The 23,857-nt window shown below is 39.8% G+C and overlaps 1 protein-coding gene and 1 pseudogene across 10 annotated transcripts; both read right to left on the bottom strand.

Moving 5' to 3' along the window:
• Window positions 1–269: 269 nt before the first annotated feature.
• Window positions 270–3,399, bottom strand: LOC139833343 (uncharacterized; annotated as a pseudogene).
• A 3,485-nt stretch (window positions 3,400–6,884) lies between these two features.
• On the bottom strand, window positions 6,885–13,215 carry LOC139833136 (uncharacterized). 10 transcript variants are annotated; one of them, XR_011748275.1, is made up of 8 exons: window positions 12,590–13,214; window positions 12,445–12,508; window positions 12,010–12,351; window positions 11,856–11,879; window positions 11,727–11,766; window positions 11,332–11,610; window positions 8,393–11,119; window positions 6,885–7,266 (listed from the first exon to the last, which is right to left on the bottom strand). XR_011748275.1 is itself a non-coding variant. In XM_071823310.1 (6 exons), the coding sequence occupies exons 3-6, from the start codon at window positions 11,970–11,972 to the stop codon at window positions 11,107–11,109; spliced, it is 360 nt and encodes a 119-aa protein (XP_071679411.1). In that variant the 5' UTR covers window positions 11,973–12,351; window positions 12,445–12,508; window positions 12,590–13,201; the 3' UTR covers window positions 10,873–11,106. The 10 variants fall into 10 exon arrangements, 2 of the variants coding, with proteins under 2 accessions (XP_071679411.1, XP_071679410.1); XR_011748278.1 differs by lacking the exon at window positions 11,856–11,879 and having other exon boundaries at window positions 12,237–12,351; window positions 12,590–13,215; XR_011748274.1 differs by having other exon boundaries at window positions 11,727–11,879.
• Window positions 13,216–23,857: the final 10,642 nt, after the last annotated feature.

Below are 23,857 nucleotides of genomic sequence, written 5' to 3'. Positions count from 1 at the left end.
CGTTGCCCTCGGTGCCGGAGAGTTGTAGTCTTCGCTTTGCAAGTCCCTTTGGTGCTTGCTAGGAGTGTTGAGTTGTAAGCCTTTCAGGGTGTGCCCTTGTATCGTTCGGCCGTTGTGTTGTGTGGTGTGGTGGCCGGTTGATGGCTTTGTTAATTCAAAGCTGGGCTCCTAGCGAGCCTTCTGTTTAAAAAGAAGGCAAGAAGAGGCATAGAAAAAACGAGCAAAGATACTAAGAAGACGCATAGAAAAAACGAGCAAAGACCATAGGATGCAGCAGATGACCATGTTGTTGAGACTACCTGTTCAGCTCTGCTTGACACAGATGTGCCAACCAGATGAACAACAAGGTACTAGTTAACTGATAGATCCAAGCATCCCCCGAAGCAACAACACAAGTTACACAAGTCACTATGTAGGCATACAAGTGGACTCATGTCTACAGATATTAGGTAGTACTAATACAGATAAGTGAGCGAATCACACTTTTAAATCCTGCAAGTCCATTTCATAGGCCATGGCATACACATTGCAAGGGCCAACATAAAGCTACATATCAGGACAATGTCAGGCTGTCAGCATCAACAGCACGTCAGTAGCCACATCATATGAAAGCGGAAGAACAGAAGTGCAACAAAGAGCCATTTCTGCATCTCACCAAAACAGAATATAACTTAGGTAGCCTGCAGAACAATCGATGTCAACAGTCAAAACCAATTTGTACCAGTCATTCACCGAAAAACAACGAAGTATATCTCTCAACAATATACATCAACTGATAATTATGGAGATAATTAATGATAAGAAAAAATAAACGATGAGAATCATCCCGTATTATTAGACAAAACTAAAATCATCCTGGCAATAGAAGAACAATTAGTTTGTAGTGTTTTACACAGCTTTAACATCTATTGTTGCCATGTTGTGAGTTTTGGGCTACATAATTACATATCACCGGTACAAACTAAAAGATCAGTGGCTCAATTCCTCCACATGCAAATACTGAACTTCCTAGATTCTCAAATCATTCAAGATTTTTTTTGTACCATATGCATATCAAAGGCCCATGTAACAAAACGGAGAAGTATGATATCTAACTCATAAATATGGTTTTTCAAAATCCATGAACTAGCCAATTAAGAAATCAATCAAGCTCGTGGCATACATATAGACCTCAAACAAGAGATCATGCATCATCTTATTGATTAAGTAATCAAGCAAGAAGATAAATTTACAGTACCTGTTCAACAAAAATAGCAGATTAGAAGATCTCATGTGTTCACATTTTCAGCTCCATCTCCACCAGCAATCCACCTACCTACAAGCAAAATAAGTCAAAAATTTATGGAAAAGTCAAATCGTTAGGAACGCATATGTGCAAAAGCTTGTACATATGCGATGTACGATTAACCTGAGGATAAAACTATACTTTATGACAGGGATAAAAATACGTAAACAAAGCTAAAAATTGCCAAGTCCAAAGGAAAACGATATTAATCATTTAACAAGTAACGAGGGACATATTATGGCAATTTCGGTGTTCAAAGAAAATGTACTCAACTAGAATTACTTGTAAATATCTATTCAACCTTTAAGTAACCCGACATTATTATAACAAATATGTACCAGAAGTAATGGGGATGAATCTCATCAAAAGATGTAGTTCAATTTCCTACGTGTGCAATGCAAGAGATGAGGTATTACGGTATTACCTGCAGTACAGAAATTTGTATAGGGATAATATATTCTGGAAGTCCTGTATTCTCTTCTACCAATATACTTGAACTGCATGGACTCAAGCTGGAGGATGTAGTCACGAGAATCTGAAGACAGAAAAATCACATTTGTGTCCTCATCATACCCTGGCATCAGGAACAGATCTTCCAAGCACGCAGATTGTGAAAAGAGCTCATCATATTGAACGGTTTTCCGCAGCTCCCATGAAATAATACCATCATAGTTGGACCTCCTCGCCCATAACTGAATGCTCTGTGTTGACTCTGACAAAATGGCGAGGCCGAGGCCATTATCCTCTCCTCGTAAGATCTGAAAGGACTCGTCGACGTCCAAATCAGTAATGTGGGCTTCTGACGGCTTCTGAATCACAGCAAGGGCCAGCCTTTCCAAATCTAACTCAAGGATACCGCCTCCATCAAGCAACCAGCAAAGTGCATTCCCAACCAATATGCTTGGCCTTCTCCAAGAAATCACATTTGTAGTGGCTGTGGAGATATTATCTCCCCATACACCAGACATGGATTCATAGATGCAAAACGGATGCCTTCGTGTGTTTAGCATCATGGCATACGAATACCAGTTTGAATGGGCACAAGTGGCAATCATCGTGCAGGTGCTGCTCGTCACCGGCAGGGCACAACACCGCAGCACTCCAGATGTAGTTATCTTGGTGATTGTCTAATCCCGGTGGAAAAGCCACGCTGCACTGTACTCCGGTGAGGGGGTCCCACAAGACGGCCTCGCGGCTCTTGCGGTCGAGGAAGAGTGCGATGCCGTCGCGGCAGCCGTGGAAGGACATGAGGAGGTGGACGTGGAGGGTGGTCCACAGAGTCCAACCAGCGAGGTTCTACGGTAGGGCGAAGTTCACGACCCGGATGCGGTCGGGCCGGTCCAGCATGGGAGTGAAGACGGGAGCTTTGTCGCATTCTTTGTCAGAGAAACCGATGAGCGGTGGTTTCCGGTGGTGTTTGCAGAAGCGGCGGATGAATCGGGGGTGGGAGAGGATGCAGCGCCAGCGCTTGCAAACGAGGGAAGCACGGGGGAGCGAAGACGGTTTTGGAGGGAGGCGGAGGAGGATATCCTGGAGGAGGTTTTCGTCATCCAGCGGCGAAATGTGGCGGCTCATCTGAATGTGGATAGAGCGGAAGCTCGGAGGATGTGCTAATCGATTGAATGCCCAATGCAACTTGTACCTGGAAGCTAATCGATTAAATTCCCCTTTCTTTCATCTGCACATTGATAAAAGATGCATCCATCTTATTGGAGTTAACCATGTATTTTGTTCCCCTAAATAGCACAAGACTCTGGAGTGGAGAGACTCGCCCAACGGAAGCACAAGAGCCAGGATCCACCGCGTGTGCTGCTGAGACACAACCATCAGCCCAGATCCATTCACCGGGCTAGCTAGGGTTCCTATGAGGGCTTGCAATGGAAGGAAGGAGGACATCAAGAAACAAAATGTGGGATGGAAGCAGCAACTAGAGCTTGCAATGGAGACCGGGAAGCTCACCTCAACGGATGCTGCGCCGATTCGGAGATCCGCCGCCGCTGCTGCGTGCAGGTCGCCGTAGCAGCCGCCGGCCGGACGAGTACAAGGAAGGAAGAGCGGCTCGGGTTGGACTGCTGGACTGCTGCGTTCTGTTTTTTGTTCACTTCTGTGATTCTGCGTCCTTGCCAGCCGAACCAGACGTTTCGATGGATTTGGGTCAGGGTAGTTTCGTCTTTTCGCTACTAAACTTCATCTAGTCTAGTGTAAATGGACAAACATTCCAAAGACAGAAAAAGGGAAATATTGTTTAATCATGGTGATAAATTGGAATGCTCGAATTTGCAGTCTAGTAGGAGTATGATCTTTGTATGTGATTAACTCTACAACCCATACTTTTCGCAAAAAAAAACTCTACAACCCATACCGCAAAAACAAAACTCTACAACCCAAATAGACCCTAAGACAATTTGAATATTTCTTTATATGGGAGTTTAAACTACTGTTTTTGTTTTTTTCTCGAAATATAGGGGCCAGGCCCCCCGTTCCATTAAAATGCAACCAGAATTCATTACAAGTCCAAGTCTCGAGGCCAGCTCAACATTTTGAACACATGAAAGCGATCAGAAGGGAAAAAAAAGAAAAGAACCAGAGAAGGAGACTACAAGAGAAGCTACATCCTGACTAAACAAGCACTATCAATCAATTTCTCATAAGCCAACGATCATTGAGGCTACCTGAGGAACATCTAAGACCAGTTTTGCTCTGTCCCAGATCCATCAGTGTGTTCAAGTCTAGGCAATCTGCAACAGCTCCCCACGTCGATGGTCCAACGACATCAGGTTGTTGTCCAACATGCTCAAATGGCAATCCTTGCACATCGGCATCTAGCTTCTTATGTTTGAGGAGAGCCATTTTAGCATCCGTTTTACACATGGCCATCTTAAACCCTGAAAACACATTTCATTACGAACTGTCCAAATAATCCACATGGTAGCATAGGAGAAAATATTTAAAACAGAGTTCATATTTTCACTAATCCACCACCTAGCCACCGATTCAAAATCAGCGACAAGGTTCTTATTAAAGCAGGAAGAGATATCTTCCCCAAAAAAGAGCAACAACCCAGTCGAAAAACAAGTGATGAATAGACTCTTGTTCATTGCAAAATAAACAAGTCGAATCATCTACATGTCTACGTTTACTCAAGTTATCTCTAGTTAGGAGCTTATTGTTTGAGGCCAGCCACAAGAAAATTTGGATTCGTGGAGGTATATGTAGCTTCTAGACAGCTAGGTATGAACAAGAATGATACCACCATTGTTAACAATCCCATAAAAGTACTTAACAGAATAGACACTAGAAGGATAAAAAAACCAAATGCGAGCATCATCATCATCGGAAAAAAGAGATGGTCTGAACCAAGGCAACCAGTTCAAGCCTTATAGAAAACAAAGCAGGGCTAACAGTTCTACGAAAGCTAGGTAAACTTCAAATTAATCCCATCCCAAGTGTCAGCAAGAGTGCAATGTTGCTCATTAACGATAATGTAAAGATCCCAAAACAAGATAGTACAGGAGCAATTTCCTAACCAAATATGTTTCCACAAGAGGATCCTCTTACCGTTTCCCACTTGCCATTTAAACCCAACCTTAGTCACGACTGCCCTCTATCTTACCGCTTTCCAACAGGGAGAACAATGCAATGGGTTGGCCCGAAAGATGTTGGGAGACAGATTATACTTATAGTCAACTATCAATTTCTAGATTTTATTATTATCAAGATGCTATCTCTTAATCCAAGAAGCTAGAAGACATAGATTGAAATATCGAAGGTTATGGATACCCAAGCCACCAAATTACTTTTTCTGACTAATAAAGTCCCAAATAGCTAAGTGATATATATAGGAATCCCCAATATTGTTTTAGGAAAAATGGGCCATTTGGGAGTTAATTATCTTGATGGCCCACTTTAGGAAATTTCAAGAAAGAAAGAAGATATGTGGGAATAGATGCAATACATGCTCACGGCAAGATCAATCTTTCCTTATATGATAGGAGCTTCCCTTTCCAGCTAATTAAAGATGCATTTGATAATTTTATCAATGATAAATTACAAATCCTATTTTCTAAGCTTAGAGAAATGGAGGGTAACTCCTATGTAGATAAATGTAAAATCACTCAATTTACAACCAAAGTTTTGTGCAAATAAATTGGCTTCTTCCTAGTCATAGAAAGCAAATCACTTTTATGATAATTAATGCACATTTTGGACATTTGCTCAAAACAAGTAAGAAACCACTTAAATCTTTAGCCATCTCAATATCTTCTTTAACAAATAAGATGGTTTCATCAACATATTGAAGGCTAATCATACCACCTGGAGCCACCCGAGTGATGCATGTAAAATGCATGCATGCACTTTATCCTTTATTAGCATGAATTGCCGCATATTTGCAACATATATGATGATAATACCATGTTTTACATTGATTTATGGAGATTTACCAATGATCTCCTTTATTTGGTTTATAACTCTGCAGAATAGGAATTCCCTGTTTTGTGTATTTTTTCACTTTCAGAGACCAATACAGAGTCAAATTGAGCTAGAATTTCGGGGACGTCATTTTTCACCAGAAGAAGCAAGATGGGCTTTTGGAGCACACCTGGAGAGGCCTGATGGCCAAAAGAGGCCAGGTGGCACGCCCTAGGAATCCCCAATATTGTTCTAGTAAAAATGGGCCATTTGGGAGTTAATTATCTTGATGGCCCACTTTAGGAAATTTCAAGAAAGAAAGAAGATATGTGGGAATAGATGCAATACATGCTCACGGCAAGATCAATCTTTCCTTATATGATAGGAGCTTCCCTTTCCAGCTAATTAAAGATGCATTTGTAAATTTTATCAATGATAAATTGCAAATCCTATTTTCTAAGCTTAGAGAAATGGAGGGTAACTCCTAGGTAGATAAATGTAAAATCACTCAATTTACAACCAAAGTTTTGTGCAAATAAATTGGCTTCTTCCTAGTCATAGAAAGCAAATCACTTTTATGATAACTAGATTTAAATGTGCGCCTTGGCGCACGAACCCGTAAAGTTTGTGTTAATTTTCATTTTGTAAACATCGATAGAAATTAAGCAATTAATGAAAGTGAATAATTATATGTTTAATTCTTCTTGATAGAGGGAAAATTTATCAGTAGATGAAGAGAAGCGAAATAACATAACATATCATGTGGACGGTAAATTAGAAAAATGCACTGCATATAAATGTCAAAAGTAGAAAAATATTGTACACAAATATGAAAACATTGTTATGAAATAACGATAGTTAAACATAGGGAAACATCAAAGAGTTTGCTTGGCAGCTTGAAAATGAGTGAGAACAGAAACTATGCAAAAAAAAATAGCTTGATACGAATAATATAATTTTACTCCCAAATTAATTAGTCTTCTTCAACAACATGTTACGCGTACATAGGGCATGTGTCTAGGTGGAACGATCCCATAAAATTCACACCAATGTGATGCGTGTACATAGGGCATGTGTCTTGGGTCACGATCCCGTAAAATTCACACCAATGTAAAGTTTGTATAACGTTTGATAAAAGTTAGGTGATAAGATGATAATACGATTTGTAGATTTTACAGAACAGAGACAGTAGGAAAAATTGGGATAAAACCCATAAAATCATAAATAGAGTAGCACACGCTTATGTACAATCAGGAAAATAGAGAAATATCCTTAGGCTCACAGACCCGGTAATCAAACATTAAATAAAAAACTATCTGATGGGTGAAACACTATGTAAATGGTCTAACATGTCTTACTACAGGGTGTTGATTGTATACAATAATCAATAGCCTATACAATGTTTGCTCGATGGATAGCCAGGCTTCTCCAATAGATTGATGTATATGACATACCAATAGAGGAAGGTCGCCGTCACTTCATACTTCGTGGGTATAGTGTTGTACAATGAATCTGGAAGCTGCCATGATCAAGACCCTGGATGGAATCTCAACAACAACCATGGCTTAAACCTGGTAAGAAAGGACGGGGTATCATATTAGCCAAGGCAAATCATTTTTTTGATTGATCCATTAGTCGGTACGTATTTTAATTTCCGAAAGAGTCAGGTGGGAAAAGAAAGAATATATCTCACAAAGTATATGTAAGGGAACATAATAATATACATGCAAGCCATTGATTATTTTATATTTCTGTCAACCTCTATTTTCTGGAAAATTTCACCCAAATTTTCGAAAGGTATGCAGTTTTCAACCAGTTCATTGGTGTGTGCATTCTTTTGATCTTCTTGACATGAATTTTCACCATCGAGCAAGTGAAAAAAACATAGTTAATCTTTCTCTGGGAAACATTGTCTGATATCTCACATTCAAATTTCCACAAACAATTGTGTCATCTCGGACTGTGAGTAAAAAAATAGTTAGAATGATTATAGAAACACCATGTGAAAACCATGTCCATGGAGGCATACCTCTTATCCAAACATATATCAAATCACCACTTCATAACATAGACATTCAGAAAATAGCAACGTCCCTACTTCCAAGACTAAGTAACAAGTGTCCATCCAAAGTTGTAAAGAAGTTTACTGTTTATAAAAGAACTATATTTTGTACAGATCAATAAACTGGCCGCTATTTCAATGTGTCCAACCAAATTTCACAAATAAATATTACATGAAAAGCCTGGAACATGGTCTACAATTTTTATTCAGGGTGTGCCTCGAAATTATGCGTGTAGAAATACAAGACTTAATTCTAAACTCACCGCACCAAACAGCCCAAGGAAAACCTTAATAGAAGATGTTTGAACGTCAACACTGGCTAACACTTCTGAACCTTAACTCTCAATGTTGGCATGCAACCGTACTAATTTTCCAATTTGCTACTGTAAACTGAACAACATGTCTGTCTTTTCATATATAGAAACTACAAAACAAACAACACCTGCAGAATTATTTTAGGGAGTTCCAACTCTGATTTTTCTCTTCATTGGATATAGGGACAGAGAAGAAACAAAACATAGCTTAGCAAACCCAGCTAATTAACCATTTTTATCCCATAGTAAATCCATCTATTGACCATATGCTTTGATTCTACCGAGAACCAGAAACAGCAAGGGAATTCTAAGATAACATACCTTATGCCAAGATGGAGGCCGTCAACCTGTACTCCAGCAGCAGCGGTGACCCAACGACAGCGGAAACGTACTTCAGCATAAGCAGCGACCCACATGAAATGCTCCTGAAATGAACATGGGTTTGTCTAGCATCATTTAATTTTTACAAGTGAGAGAGCTCTTGATTGTACATGTCCCCACTTCCACATTTCTAGGCAACTGAGGTGCGTCAGGTACTGGAAAAAATCCCACGTGATTAGACCCTTGCTATTTGCACGGACGTTTGCATCAACTAAACAGAGTGGATGAGATTAAATAGCAAGGTTATATAACAACAGAAATAGAGAGAAGTAATCCTTCAACAGCCACAAATAAAACGATCAGCTGGTCATGGGAGTTACTCAGACATTCCATCAGTGTAATCCACCGAAACAATCAAAGAGAAATGATAAAAATAATAATTGAGATGCTCCAAAACAGACCTCATTTGGCGGCATGGACTACAGAAACAACGGATAATCTGAAACAATGATTTTCCGTGGCCACCTGCATCCTCGGATGATAGCTCCATGAGCTAGACACTCCACCGATTAGTCACTCGCTCCCAGCAACATATATATTGATATCATTTGTTCCAAGAATTAATCTCTCTAGAGCCATTTTTTTATTCATGAGCAATAATAAAGCACATAATCGACTTCGGTTGTAGACCACAACAAATTCTAGATCACATAGATTTACAACGTGAAAATTATTGTGTAGATTTACAATGATCTGGGATTTGTATTATTCTAGATCCCATGACATGATCCATAAATTTATTTAAAGTCATTTTGACATATTAAAGATGATGCCCTCGCATTTGCGAGGGCCACTAAGCTAGTTTCTCAAAATAACATATGTATTCTATTACAGATGCCCTCATCAAGCTATCGTTAATCTAATTTAGCTAGAATACTTTTATTCAAATTTTTAACCCAAATATGAATATTACTCAGAGAATTAGACAATACACAGTAACTGAGATAATTACACGGCCAGGATCTTATACAGGTCCACAAATCGTACAACATCACACTTAATTCAGTAGGAGTATATAAATTTCTTTGCAGAAACGTTAGGAAATGGATTAGAGAAAATTAAAAACATGAGATGAATTGGGTGTGATCTTGGGTACTGACCACTCCTCAGCTCCTCCTTGTCGTTCATTACAGTATGTGATGTCCCTTGGTTTACAGCCAGCCACGTAGGCTAAGGGCTCCCTCGACACAGTCGGCGGAATTGGGGTTCTTGTCGGCGTACTCGCCGACCTGGTACAACACACTGACAATCTTTTTGCTGCCTATAGATGTCTGCAAAACTAAAGACATAAATCATAACAGGGCATCGTTCAGAGCTCCATCTACCAACTGTATTACTTCAGCAAACGAAATTTGTGATGAAATCACGAAAGTCAGACTGGATCCGCCATCATATTTCACAGGAAAAATTTACATTCAAAATACAGGCCATACGCATAAACCCTTAGTCTATTAATGATGAGCTCTTGACCAAATTGCCAAAATGATTATTTAATGGAGAACAGAACTCCAAAACAAGAAATAAAATTTAAGAGGGAAAATACAATTACTTTCCATGTTTAATTAGTCGCTCCTATGCTACAATGTTGAGACTTTCCCTCAAGGCATTATTTTCCAAGCCTAGCAACATAGTTTGTTGAGTAAGAACTCCATTTCAGCAGACATATCGTATCACTTCAGACTGCATTATTCAGATATGTATATAATATAACAGAAATCAATAGCCATAATTGCCATGAGAATATGTAATAGTTCCTTGCAAAAAAGAATCACGTGCTAGTTAGACTTTACTCCACGACTTCTCAATATTCTGGCCTTCATGATTAACAAGGGAAAAAGCTAAATGCCTAACGTCATAATTTGAGAAACACATATTATCAGCTAGTATATTTTCCATAACCGAATTTACTTAGTAAGTAAGTAAACAAGCAAATAATCATAGGACTGCTAGATGTCATAGAAATTTCATAGCACAGAAGCATCATAATTATTCTTAACTTGTTCCACGGGGAGTGGCGATCTGATCTTCAAATTGCACGTTGACATGGACAACCAAACCCAGCAGAACACCATGGCACTTCATGAATTTTAGCCAACCTTAGCTCTTTGCACCCTCAAGAGATAATAACACACCGAGATGAATGCCAACTGCTAAGTTGAGGAGAGAGGAAGAGAGATGGAGCGGTCAACTGCTAAAGAAGCCTCTCATTTGGTTTCCACTCCGTGTTCCTTTGTCCGTACATCAATTGAAGGCAAAGAAAACCACAAACAGCAGCCAGTACTGGCAAACACAAGTGCTCTCGGAATGTAGTGTCTGAACAATAATAGCATGTACAAATATTTCATAGAGTAGAGGACAGTAAAGGGGCCAGATGTTGGCAACATGCTGTTGTAAGGAGTTGAAAAAGATGGCCAGAAAAATAGAGCAAAAATAACTTGACCAGTGAACAATTGTCAGATAACATAGCAAGGTAAATAGATGCATTAGTATGAATCTGAACTGAAATACATGCTTCAAAACGTAAACTGCAGCCGCATCTTCATGGTTCTTGATCATGTGCCGGACACATTCCATTTTCATCTTAACCAGTGTGACCAAGGTAATATGCTTTCCTGAACCACAACATTCAATTGACATCTGAACCGGTTGGTAGATCAATATAGCTTCCTGCAAAAAAAAAGGTAGATCAATATAGCCAAGGCAACGGGCAGTAGATGCATGATGATTCGTCAATGTTTCTTGGTGCCAAGAAAATGGAAGCCCACAATTACCTAACCCTTGACAGCAGAGAATTTTTTTATTAAACGCTAACTACATACATGGGATTTGGCCATCCAGTTATTGTTCACGCAGATACATTTTAAAAGTTATTAAGTCACCTTTCGAATCCTCCTCCAAATATATAGAGAGGAACCTCGATCTTTGTTGACGGCACTCCTCCCGTAGGAGCAGCGGCTGGCACTCGGTGCTCCTCCATCGGTGCTCCTCGAGGTGATGGCAACAGCACGCTCCTCCCGATCATCTCCTCCTGACAGAGCAGCGGTTGGCGCTCCTCCCTACCCTCCACTGTCACCAAATTGCACTGGCGTCTTCTTATCTCTGGGCTGTTACATGGCGAGGCACCGACATAAAACCACAACTTGGAGGAGAAGCGCCAGCTACATGTAAAAATATAGTTACCTCAGTTTATGCCTAATCCATACTGATGCATCACAGAAGCAGAACCCATACGGAAAATATAAGTAATGGAGATGGAAAAGATAGGAGAGCTAACCTGTGCGTCACACATGCATAACCGATATTAATTTCAGAACCTATAAATTGATAAAAGGGAAAATAATTAGTATAAGCGAAAAGCTAACTCTTCAGAAAATCCAAATTCATTCACGCCCCAAACCACTACCTGTATTATCAAAGTTTTTCTGGTCTGGCACCACTAACATGAGAGTAAAAGGGAATCTGTTAGACTTTGCTTTTTTTTCCAACCCTTACCTCGCCGAATTTGAATGAGGATTAACATCTATAGGAAAAGTAAGGCACACAAATAATGGAGCGACCTCAGAATGGAGGTCTAGCATAGTTGACCGGCCTTTGTTTAGAGATGATCTCCATTATGAGGTCTCGGAAGTCACTCCGCTCGTTCATCATTTCGGCGCTCGCATAATCCAACACCAAAATTAGTAGTAAGCGGTGTCCAAGCCGAAGTTTTAAGACACTCTCCACTGCACCTAGTAGCTTTTAGCCAAAATTCGTAAAATTTGTGAGAAAATGTCAGCACAAATACCTGGATCTTTACTGAACCCAAGAATCTCTTCATCTGTGCTCAATCAAGAGATCAAAACAGGGAAGAATCTGCTTCGTTTTTTTGTCGAACGTCTTGTTGGCATGGATAAGTACATCTGCCCAAACAAACGAAACTTATGGACTAAATCGAGAGATAGAGACAGAGGGAGAGAGATAAATCATAAGGAAGATTTAGGGACTATAGGTACCTGCGTTCCTTGACTTCCTTCCATGTCAGTTAAAGTGTGGTGGCAGCCCCCTCTGTTCTGGTCGCTATTACAGTTGAGCGCCGAGTGAGGGCAGGGGACACGGAGAACAACCGGGTGGAGAAGGGAGGGGCTGGAATCTGCTTACCCTCGCTCATCGCAGTCGTCGGGTAGGAGAAGGCGAGGCAGCACAGCGCCGCGACATGCTGCTCTAGTTGAAGACAGAGCGCAGTAGCAACAACTGAAGCAGCGGCTCGTCCCCAACCTGTTACGCACGGTGACGAATCTGCTTGTCTCTTTGACCAGCGAGAGGAGAACGGCATGAGTGGCGGCCCTGCTCCATCTTGAGATAGTTGATGTTAAGGAGAAGAGATGGCCCCGGCAGCGTTAATCCGAACCAAAGCGACTTGACGCTAGGTGGGAGGTCGGCCGCGCCGCCGGTCGGCCGCGACGAGGTCGCCCGCGCCGCCCGTCACCGGCGCAGGAGGGGATTGGGAGAGGAGGCGCAGGAGGGGGAGGTGGCGGCGGGGAGGCGGAGGACGACGCCGCTGCTCCCGCATGCTCGTGCCGCGGCGGCGGACGGCGGCGCTGCGGACGACGCCGCTGCTCCCGCATGCTCGTGCCGCGGCGGCGGACGGCGGCGCTGCCATGCGCAGGCGAGGGAAGGGGCGGCGCGACGGGAGGAGAAGGGGCGGCGCGACGGGAGGAGAAGGGGCGAGGCGGCGCGGGGTGGCGGCGGGAGGCAGGTGCACGAGGGAGAGGAGGAGGAGGGTTGCGTGCTCTCTCCTCGACGACCCCGGGCCGGGCGGGCTTCACATGACCCATGGATAAAAAACGGGTTCGCGCGAGGGCCTCGTTCTGGACTACTCCACCAGTGAAAAAATGGACGGATGAGATCCACCACCAAACAAGATCCAACGGCTACGAGCCTCAAATCGCTGTGAGGCCCCCTATGGGGGGCATCATATATACCTTTAGATTAATGCACATTTTGGACATTATTTGCTCAAAACAAGTAAGCATACAATTAAATTTTTAGCCATCTCAATATCTTCTTTAACAAATAAGATGGTGTCATCAACATAATGAAGGCTAATCATACCACCTAGAGCCACCCGAGTGATGCATGTAAAATGCATGCATGCACTTTATCCTTTATTAGCATGAATTGCCGCATATTTGCAACATATATGATGATAATACCATGTTTTACATTGATTTATGGAGATTTACCAATGATCTCCTTTATTTGGTTTATAACTCTGCAGAATAGGAATTCCCTGTTTTGTGTATTTTTTCACTTTCATAGACCAATACAGAGTCAAATTGAGCTAGAATTTCGGGGACGTCATTTTTCACCAGAAGAAGCAAGATGGGCTTTTGTAGCACACCTGGAGAGGCCTGATGGACAAAAGAGGCCAGGTGGCGCGCCCTAGGAATCCCCAATATTGTTCTAGGAAAAATGGGCCACATTTGGGAGTTAATTATCTTGATGGCCCACTTTAGGAAATTTCAAGAAAGAAAGAAGATATGTGGGAATAGATGCAATACATGCTCACGGCAAGATCAATCTTTCCTTATATGATAGGAGCTTCCCTTTCCAGCTAATTAAAGATGCATTTGATAATTTTATCAATGATAAATTGCAAATCCTATTTTCTAAGCTTAGAGAAATGGAGGGTAACTCCTAGGTAGATAAATGTAAAATCACTCAATTTACAACCAAAGTTTTGTGCAAATAAAATGGCTTCTTCCTAGTCATATAAAGCAAATCACTTTTATGATAATTAATGCACATTTTGGACATTATTTGCTCAAAACAAGTAAGCAACCACTTAAATTTTAGCCATCTCAATATCTTCTTTAACAAATAAGATGGTGTCATCAACATATTGAAGGATAATCATACCACCTAGAGCCACCCGAGTGATGCATGTAAAATGCATGCATGCACTCTATCCTTTATTAGCATGAATTGCCGCATATTTGCAACATATATGATGATAATACCATGTTTTACATTGATTTATGGAGATTTACCAATGATCTCCTTTATTTGGTTTATAACTCTGCAGAATAGGAATTCCCTGTTTTGTGTATTTTTTCACTTTCAGAGACCAATACAGAGTCAAAATTGAGCTAGAATTTCGGGGACGTTATTTTTCACCAGAAGAAGCAAGATGGGCTTTTGGAGCACACCTGGAGAGACCTGATGGCCAAAAGAGGCCAGGTGGCGCGCCCTAGGAATCCCCAATATTGTTCTAGGAAAAATGGGCCACATTTTGGAGTTAATTATCTTGATGGCCCACTTTAGGAAATTTCAAGAAAGAAAGAAGATATGTGGGAATAGATGCAATACATGCTCACGGCAAGATCAATCTTTCCTTATATGATAGGAGCTTCCCTTTCCAGCTAATTAAAGATGCCTTTGATAATTTTATCAATGATAAATTGCAAATCCTATTTTCTAAGCTTAGAGAAATGGAGGGTAACTCCTAGGTAGATAAATGTAAAATCACTCAATTTACAACCAAAGTTTTGTGCAAATAAATTGGCTTCTTCCTATTCATAGAAAGCAAATCAGTTTTATGATAATTAATGCACATTTTGGACATTTGCTCAAAACAAGTAAGCAACCACTTAAATCTTTAGCCATCTCAATATCTTCTTTAACAAATAAGTTGGTGTCATCAACATATTGAAGGCTAATCATACCACCTGGAGCCACCCGAGTGATGCATGTAAAATGCATGCATGCACTTTATCCTTTATTAGCATGAATTGCCGCATATTTGCAACATATATGATGATAATAGCATGTTTTACATTGATTTATGGAGATTTACCAATGATCTCCTTTATTTGATTTATAACTCTGCAGAATAGGAATTCCCTGTTTTGTGTATTTTTTTCACTTTCAGAGACCAATACAGAGTCAAATTGAGCTAGAATTTCAGGGACGTCATTTTCACCAGAAGAAGCAAGATGGGCTTTTGGAGCACACCTGGAGAGGCCTGATGGCCAAAAGAGGCCAGGTGGCGCGCCCGCCTTGCTAGGGTGCGCCACCCCCCTCTTTCATCCATCGATCGTCCAATTCGCTTGACTGTTTTGCGAACCGACATATTTTGACCTAAAACCCACTATATATATGACCCCGAGTGTTCTCTAGAGGAGAACGCCGCAGAAACACAAAAACCCACTATATATATGACCTCCAAGTGCAGAGTGTTGTAGTAAGCATATTTTCTCCACAGAGACTGACTCGAGGGTTTATATCGAACTATCGGGAATTGACTTAGAAGTTGAATTCTTCCTCTCCTCTTCTAGCAACATGCAAAATAAAGTTCTTTCATTGTATTCCCAACTCCACAGCGTGGTTGTCAAGCACAAGGTTTCGTATTACTAATAGGAAAAACAAAGATAAATTAAAGTAAAATATAATAAAGTAAACAACCTAAGAAAACTGAATAAAATCATTAAAAGGCTAATGGTATTTGGATTTTGTGCGTGCGTAAGTGGAGAAAGTATTAATCCGTTGATGTGTCGTGGTACTATGGTACTATGGTTTTTTTAGCTAGTAAGTCCACCCAATATTGTTCTAGGAAAAATGGGCCATTTGGGAGTTAATTATCTTGATGGCCCACTTTAGGAAATTTCAAGAAAGAAAGAACATATGTGGGAATAGATGCAATACATGCTCACGACAAGATCAATCTTTCCTTATATGATAGGAGCTTCCCTTTCCAGCTAATTAAAGATGCATTTGATAATTTTATCAATGATAAATTGCAAATCCTATTTTCTAAGCTTAGAGAAATGGAGGGTAACTCCTAGGTAGATAAATGTAAAATCACTCAATTTATAACCAAAGTTTTATGCAAATAAATTGGCTTCTTCCTAGTCATAGAAAGAAAATCACTTTTATGATAATTAATGCACATTTTGGACATTATTTGCTGAAAACAAGTAAGCAACCACTTAAATTTTTAGCCATCTCAATATCTTCTTTAACAAATAAGATGGTGTCATCAACATATTGAAGGCTAATCATACCACCTAGAGCCACCCGAGTGATGCATGTAAAATGCATGCATGCACTTTATCCTTTATTAGCATGAATTGCCGCATATTTGCAACATATATGATGATAATACCATGTTTTACATTGATTTATGAAGATTTACCAATGATCTCCTTTATTTGGTTTATAACTCTGCAGAATAGGAATTCCCTGTTTTGTGTATTTTTTCACTTTCAGAGACCAATACAGAGTCAACTTGAGCTAGAATTTCGGGGATGTCATTTTTCACCAGAAGAAGCAAGATGGGCTTTTGGAGCACACCTGGAGAGGCCTGATGGCCAAAAGAGGCCAGGTGGCGCGCCCTAGGAATCCCCAATATTGTTCTAGGAAAAATGGGCCACATTTGGGAGTTAATTATCTTGATGGCCCACTTTAGGAAATTTCAAGAAAGAAAGAAGATATGTGGGAATAGATGCAATACATGCTCACGGCAAGATCAATCTTTCCTTATATGATAGGAGCTTCCCTTTCCAGCTAATTAAAGATGCATTTGATAATTTTATCAATGATAAATTGCAAATCCTATTTTCTAAGCTTAGAGAAATGGAGGGTAACTCCTAGGTAGATAAATGTAAAATCGCTCAATTTACAACCAAAGTTTTGTGCAAATAAACTGGCTTCTTCCTAGTCATAGAAAGCAAATCACTTTTATGATAATTAATGCACATTTTGGACATTATTTGCTCAAAACAAGTAAGCAACCACTTAAATTTTTAGCCATCTCAATATCTTCTTTAACAGATAAGATTGTGTCATCAACATATTGAACGCTAATCATACCACCTAGAGCCACCCGAGTGATGCATGTAAAATGCATGCATGCACTTTATCCTGTATTAGCATGAATTGCCGCATATTTGCAACATATATGATGATAATACCATGTTTTACATTCATTTATGGAGATTTACCAATGATCTCCTTTATTTGGTTTATAACTCTGCAGAATAGGAATTCCCTGTTTTGTGTATTTTTTCACTTTCAGAGACCAATACAGAGTCAAATTAAGCTAGAATTTCGGGGACGTCATTTTTCACCAGAAGAAGCAAGATGGGCTTTTGGAGCACACCTGGAGAGGCCTGATGGCCAAAAGAGGCCAGGTGGCGCGCCCTAGGAATCCCCAATATTGTTCCAGGAAAAATGGGCCACATTTGGGAGTTAATTATCTTGATGGCCCACTTTAGGAAATTTCAAGAAAGAAAGAACATATGTGGGAATAGATGCAATACATGCTCACGGCAAGATCAATCTTTCCTTATATGATAGGAGCTTCCCTTTCCAGCTAATTAAAGATGCATTTGATAATTTTATCAATGATAAATTGCAAATCCTATTTTCTAAGCTTAGAGAAATGGAGGGTAACTCCTAGGTAGATAAATGTAAAAAAAGTTTTGTGCAAATAAATTGGCTTCTTCCTATTCATAGAAAGCAAATCAATTTTATGATAATTAATGCACATTTTGGACATTTGCTCAAAACGAGTAAGCAACCACTTAAATCTTTAGCCATCTCAATATCTTATTTAACAAATAAGATGGTGTCATCAACATATTTAAGGCTAATCATACCACCTGGAGCCACCCGAGTGATGCATGTAAAATGCATGCATGCACTTTATCCTTTATTAGCGTGAATTGCCGCACATTTGCAACATATATGATGATAATACCATGTTTTACATTGATTTATGGAGATTTACCAATGATCTCCTTTATTTGGTTTATAACTCTACAGAATAGGAATTCCCTGTTTTGTGTATTTTTTTCACTTTCAGAGACCAATACAGAGTCAAATTGAGCTAGAATTTCAGGGACGTCATTTTTCACCAGAAGAAGCAAGATGGGCTTTTGGAGCACACCTGGAGAGGCCTGATGGCCAAAAGAGGCCAGGTGGTGCGCCCGCCTTGCTAGGGTGCGCCACCCCCTCTTTCATCCATCGATCGTCCAATTCGCTTGACTCTTTTGCGAACCGACATATTTAGACCTAAAAACCACTATATATATGACCCCGAGTGTTCTCTAGAGGAGAACGCCGCAGAAACACAAAAACCCACTATATATATGACCCCCAAGTGCAGAGTGTTGTAGCAAGCATATTTTCTCCACAGAGAGTGACTCGAGGGTTTATATCGAACTATCGGGAATTGACTTAGAAGCTGAATTCTTCCTCTCCTCTTCTAGCAACATGCAAAATAAAGTTCTTTCCTTGTATCCCCAACTCCACAGCGTGGTTGTCAAGCACAAGGTTTCGTATTACTAATAGGAAAAACAAAGATAAATTAAAGTAAAATATAATAAAGTAAACAACATAAGAAAACTGAATAAAATCATTAAAAGGCTAATGGTATTTGGATTTTGTGTGTGCGTATGTGGAGAAAGTATTAATCCGTTGATGTGCCGTGGTACTATGGTACTATGGTTTTTTTAGCTAGTAAGTCCACCCAATGTTGTTCTAGGAAAAATGGGCCATTTGGGAGTTAATTATCTTGATGGCCCACTTTAGGAAATTTCAAGAAAGAAAGAACATATGTGGGAATAGATGCAATACATGCTCACGACAAGATCAATCTTTCCTTATATGATAGGAGCTTCCCTTTCCAGCTAATTAAAGATGCATTTGATAATTTTATCAATGATAAATTGCAAATCCTATTTTCTAAGCTTAGAGAAATGGAGGGTAACTCCTAGGTAGATAAATGTAAAATCACTCAATTTATAACCAAAGTTTTGTGCAAATAAATTGGCTTCTTCCTAGTCATAGAAAGCAAATCACTTTTATGATAATTAATGCACATTTTGGACATTATTTGCTCAAAACAAGTAAGCAACCACTTAAATTTTTAGCCATCTCAATATCTTCTTTAACAAATAATATGGTGTCATCAACATATTGAAGGCTAATCATACCACCTAGAGCCACCCGAGTGATGCATGTAAAATGCATGCATGCACTTTATCCTTTATTAGCATGAATTGCCGCATATTTGCAACATATATGATGATAATACCATGTTTTACATTGATTATGGAGATTTACCAATTATCTCCTTTATTTGGTTTATAACTCTGCAGAATAGGAATTCCCTGTTTTGTGTATTTTTTCACTTTCAGAGACCAATACAGAGCCAACTTGAGCTAGAATTTCGGGGACGTCATTTTTCACCAGAAGAAGCAAGATGGGCTTTTGGAGCACACCTGGAGAGGCCTGATGGCCAAAAGAGGCCAGGTGGCGCGCCCTAGGAATCCCCAATATTGTTCTAGGAAAAATGGGCCACATTTGGGAGTTAATTATCTTGATGGCCCACTTTAGGAAATTTCAAGAAAGAAAGAAGATATGTGGGAATAGATGCAATACATGCTCACGGCAAGATCAATCTTTCCTTATATGATAGGAGCTTCCCTTTCCAGCTAATTAAAGATGCATTTGATAATTTTATCAATGATAAATTGCAAATCTTATTTTCTAAGCTTAGAGAAATGGAGGGTAACTCCTAGGTAGATAAATGTAAAATCACTCAATTTACAACCAAAGTTTTGTGCAAATAAATTGGCTTCTTCCTAGTCATAGAAAGCAAATCACTTTTATGATAATTAATGCACATTTTGGACATTATTTGCTCAAAACAAGTAAGCAACCACTTAAATTTTTAGCCATCTCAATATCTTCTTTAACAAATAAGATGGTGTCATCAACATATTGAAGGCTAATCATACCACCTAGAGCCACCCAAGTGATGCATGTAAAATGCATGCATGCACTTTATCCTTTATTAGCATGAATTGCCGCATATTTGCAACATATATGATGATAATACCATGTTTTACATTGATTTATGGAGATTTACCAATGATCTCCTTTATTTGGTTTATAACTCTGCAGAATAGGAATTCCCTGTTTTGTGTATTTTTTCACTTTCAGAGACCAATACAGAGTAAAATTGAGCTTGAATTTCGGGGACGTCATTTTTCACCAGAAGAAGCAAGATGGGCTTTTGGAGCACACCTGGAGAGGCATGATGGCCAAAAGAGGCCAGGTGGCGCGCCCGCCTTGCTAGGGTGCGCCACCCCCCTCTTTCATCCATCGATCGTCCAATTCGCTTGACTCTTTTGCGAACCGACATATTTTGACCTAAAAACCACTATATATATGACCCCGAGTGTTCTCTAGAGGAGAACGCCGTAGAAACACAAAAACCCACTATATATATGACCCCCAAGTGCAGAGTGTTGTAGCAAGCATCTTTTCTCCACAAGAGTGACTCGAGGGTTGATGACGCGTAAAGCACACGCCAGTTGGGAACCCCAAGTGGAAGGTGTGATGCGTACAGCAGCAAGTTTCCCTCAGTAAGAAACCAAGGTTTATCGAACCAGTAGGAGTCAAGAAGCACGTTGAAGGTTGATGGCGGCGGAGTGTAGTGCGGCGCAACACCAGGGATTCCGGCGCCAACGTGGAACCTGCACAATGATACGTCTCCGACGTATCGATAATTTCTTATGTTCCATGCTACTTTATTGATGATACCTACATGTTTTATACACATTATATGTCATATTTATGCGTTTTCCGGAACTAACCTATTGACGAGATGCCGCAGTGCCAGTTCCTGTTTTCTGCTGTTTTTGGTTTCAGAAATCCTAGTAAGGAAATATTCTCGGAATTGGACGAAATCAACGCCCAGGTCCCTATTTGGCCCCACTTCGTTTCTCCCTCGGTCTTCTGGAAGCTTCGTGGAAAATAGGACCCTGGGCGTTGATTTCGTCCAATTCCGAGAATATTTCCTTACTAGGATTTCTGAAACCAAAAATGCAGAAACAAAGAATCGCTCTTCGGCATCTCGTTAATAGGTTAGTGCCGGAAAATGCATAATAATGACATATAATGTGTATAAAATATGTGAGTATCATCATAAAAGTAGCATGGAACATAAGAAATTATAGATACGTTTGAGACGTATCAAGCATCCCCAAGCTTAGTTCCTACTCGTCCCGAGTAGGTAAACGATAACAAAGATAATTTCTTAAGTGACATGCTATCATAATCTTGATCAATACTATTGTAAGCACATGTAATGAATGCAGCGATCCGAAGCAATGGTAAATGTAATGAGTAAACAACTGAATCATATGGCAAAGACTTTTCATGAATAGTACTTTCAAGACAAGCATCAATAAGTCTTGCATAAGAGTTAACTCATAAAGCAATAGTTTCATAGTAAAAGCATTGAAGCAACACAAAGGAAGATTAAGTTTCAGCGGTTGCTTTCAACTTGTAACATGTATATCTCATGGATATTGTCAACATAAAGTAATATAACAAGTGCAATATGCAAGTATGTAGGAATCAATGCACAGTTAACACAAGTGTTTGCTTTTTGAGATAGAAGGAAATGGGTAAACTGACTCAACAATTAAAAGTAGAAGAAAGGCCCTTCGCAGAGGGAAGCATGGATTGCTATATTTGTGCTAGAGCTTTTATTTTGAAAACAAGAAACAATTTTGTCAACGGTAGTAATAAAGCATATGTATCATGTAAATTATATCCTACAAGTTGCAAGCCTCATGCATAGTATACCAATAGTGCTCGCACCTTGTCCTAATTAGCTCGGATTACCTGGATTATCATCGCAATACATATGTTTTAACCAAGTGTCACAGTGGGGTACCTCTATGCCGCCTGTACAAAGGTCTAAGGAGAAAGTTCGCATTGGATTTCTCGCTTTTGATTATTCTCAACTTAGACATCAATACCGGGACAACATAGACAACAGATAATGGACTCCTCTTTAATGCATAAGCATTTAGCAACAAATAATGTTCTCATAAGAGATTGAGGATATTTGTCCAAAACTGAAACTTCCACCATGAATCATGGCTTTAGTTAGCGGCCCAATGTTCTTCTCTAACAATATGCATACTCAAACCATTCAACTCATGGTAAATCGCCCTTACTTCAGACAAGACGAACATGCATAGCAACTCACATGATATTCAACAAAGAAATAGTTGATGGCATCCCCAGGAACATGGTTATCGCGCAACAAGCAACTTATAAGAAATAAGACACATAAGTACATATTCAATACCACGATAGTTTTTAAGCTATTTGTCCCATGAGCTGTATATTGCAAAGATAAAGAATGGAAATTTTGAAGGTAGCACTCAAGCAATTTACTTTGGAATGGCGGAGAAATACCATGTAGTAGGTAGGTATGGTGGACACAAGTGGCATAGTGTTTGGCTCAAGGATTTTGGATACATGAGAAGTATTCCCTCTCGATAAAAGGTTTAAGCTAGCAAGGTTGTTTAAAGCAAACACAAGTATGAACCGGTACAGCAAAACTCACATAAAAGACATATTGTAAGCATTATAAGACTCTATACCGTCTTCCTTGTTGTTCGACCTTTACTAGAAAATATCTAGACCTTAGAGAGACCAATTATGCAAACCAAATTTTAGCAAGCTCTATGTATTTCTTCATTAATAGGTGCAAAGTATATGATGCAAGAGCTTAAACATGAGCACAACAATTGCCAAGTATCACATTATTCAAGATATTATACCAATTACCACATGTAGCATTTTCCGTTTCCAACCATATAACAATCTAATGAAGTAGTTCAACCTTCGCCATGAATATTATGAGTAAAGCCTAAGGACATATGTGTCAATATGCAACAGCGGAGCGTGTCTCTCTCCCACACAATGAATACTAGGATCCAACTTTATTCAAACAAAACAAAAACAAAAACAAACAGACGCTCCAAGTAAAGCACACAAGATGTGATGGAATAAAAATATAGTTTCACTAGAGGAACCTGATAATGTTGTCGATGAAGAAGGGGATGCCTTGGGCATCCCCAAGCTTAGACGCTTGAGTCTTCTTGAAATATGCAGGGGTGAACCACCGGGGCATCCACAAGCTTAGATCTTTCACTCTCCTTGATCATATTGTATCATCCTCCTCTCTTGACCCTTGAAAACTTCCTCCACACCAAACTCGAAACAAACTCATTAGAGGGTTAGTGCATAACAAAAAATTTCACATGTTCAGAGGTGACACAATCATTCTTAACACTTCTGGACATTGCACAAAGCTACTGAAAGTTAATGTAACAAAGAAATCCATCTAACATAGCAAAACAGGCAATGCGAAATAAAAGGCAGAATCTGTCAAAACAGAACAGTCCGTAAAGACGTATTTTTCTGGAGCACCAGACTTGCTCAAATGAGAAAACTCAAAACTAATGAAAGTTGGATCACGCACGTAAATTGGCATAATTGTCTGAGTTACCTACAGAGACTACTGTACAAATTCGTGACAACAAGAAATCTGTT

This window comes from Lolium perenne, chromosome 7 (assembly GCF_019359855.2).
Source record: "Lolium perenne isolate Kyuss_39 chromosome 7, Kyuss_2.0, whole genome shotgun sequence".
Taxonomy (NCBI): domain Eukaryota; kingdom Viridiplantae; phylum Streptophyta; class Magnoliopsida; order Poales; family Poaceae; genus Lolium; species Lolium perenne.
Note: the sequence above shows the minus strand (reverse complement) of the source record. Positions and strands in the feature narration are given on the sequence as shown.

Excerpts from the sequence above, each read along its gene's own strand:
- LOC139833136 (XM_071823309.1), bottom strand. The coding sequence starts at position 11,895 with ATGTTAGTGGTGCCAGACCAGAAAAACTTTGATAATACAG. Across the intron at positions 11,767-11,855 it reads GAAAAACTTTGATAATACAG|GTTCTGAAATTAATATCGGT; the intron begins GTAGTGGTTTGG and ends ATCAATTTATAG. Across the intron at positions 11,611-11,726 it reads TATGCATGTGTGACGCACAG|CTGGCGCTTCTCCTCCAAGT; the intron begins GTTAGCTCTCCT and ends TTTTACATGTAG.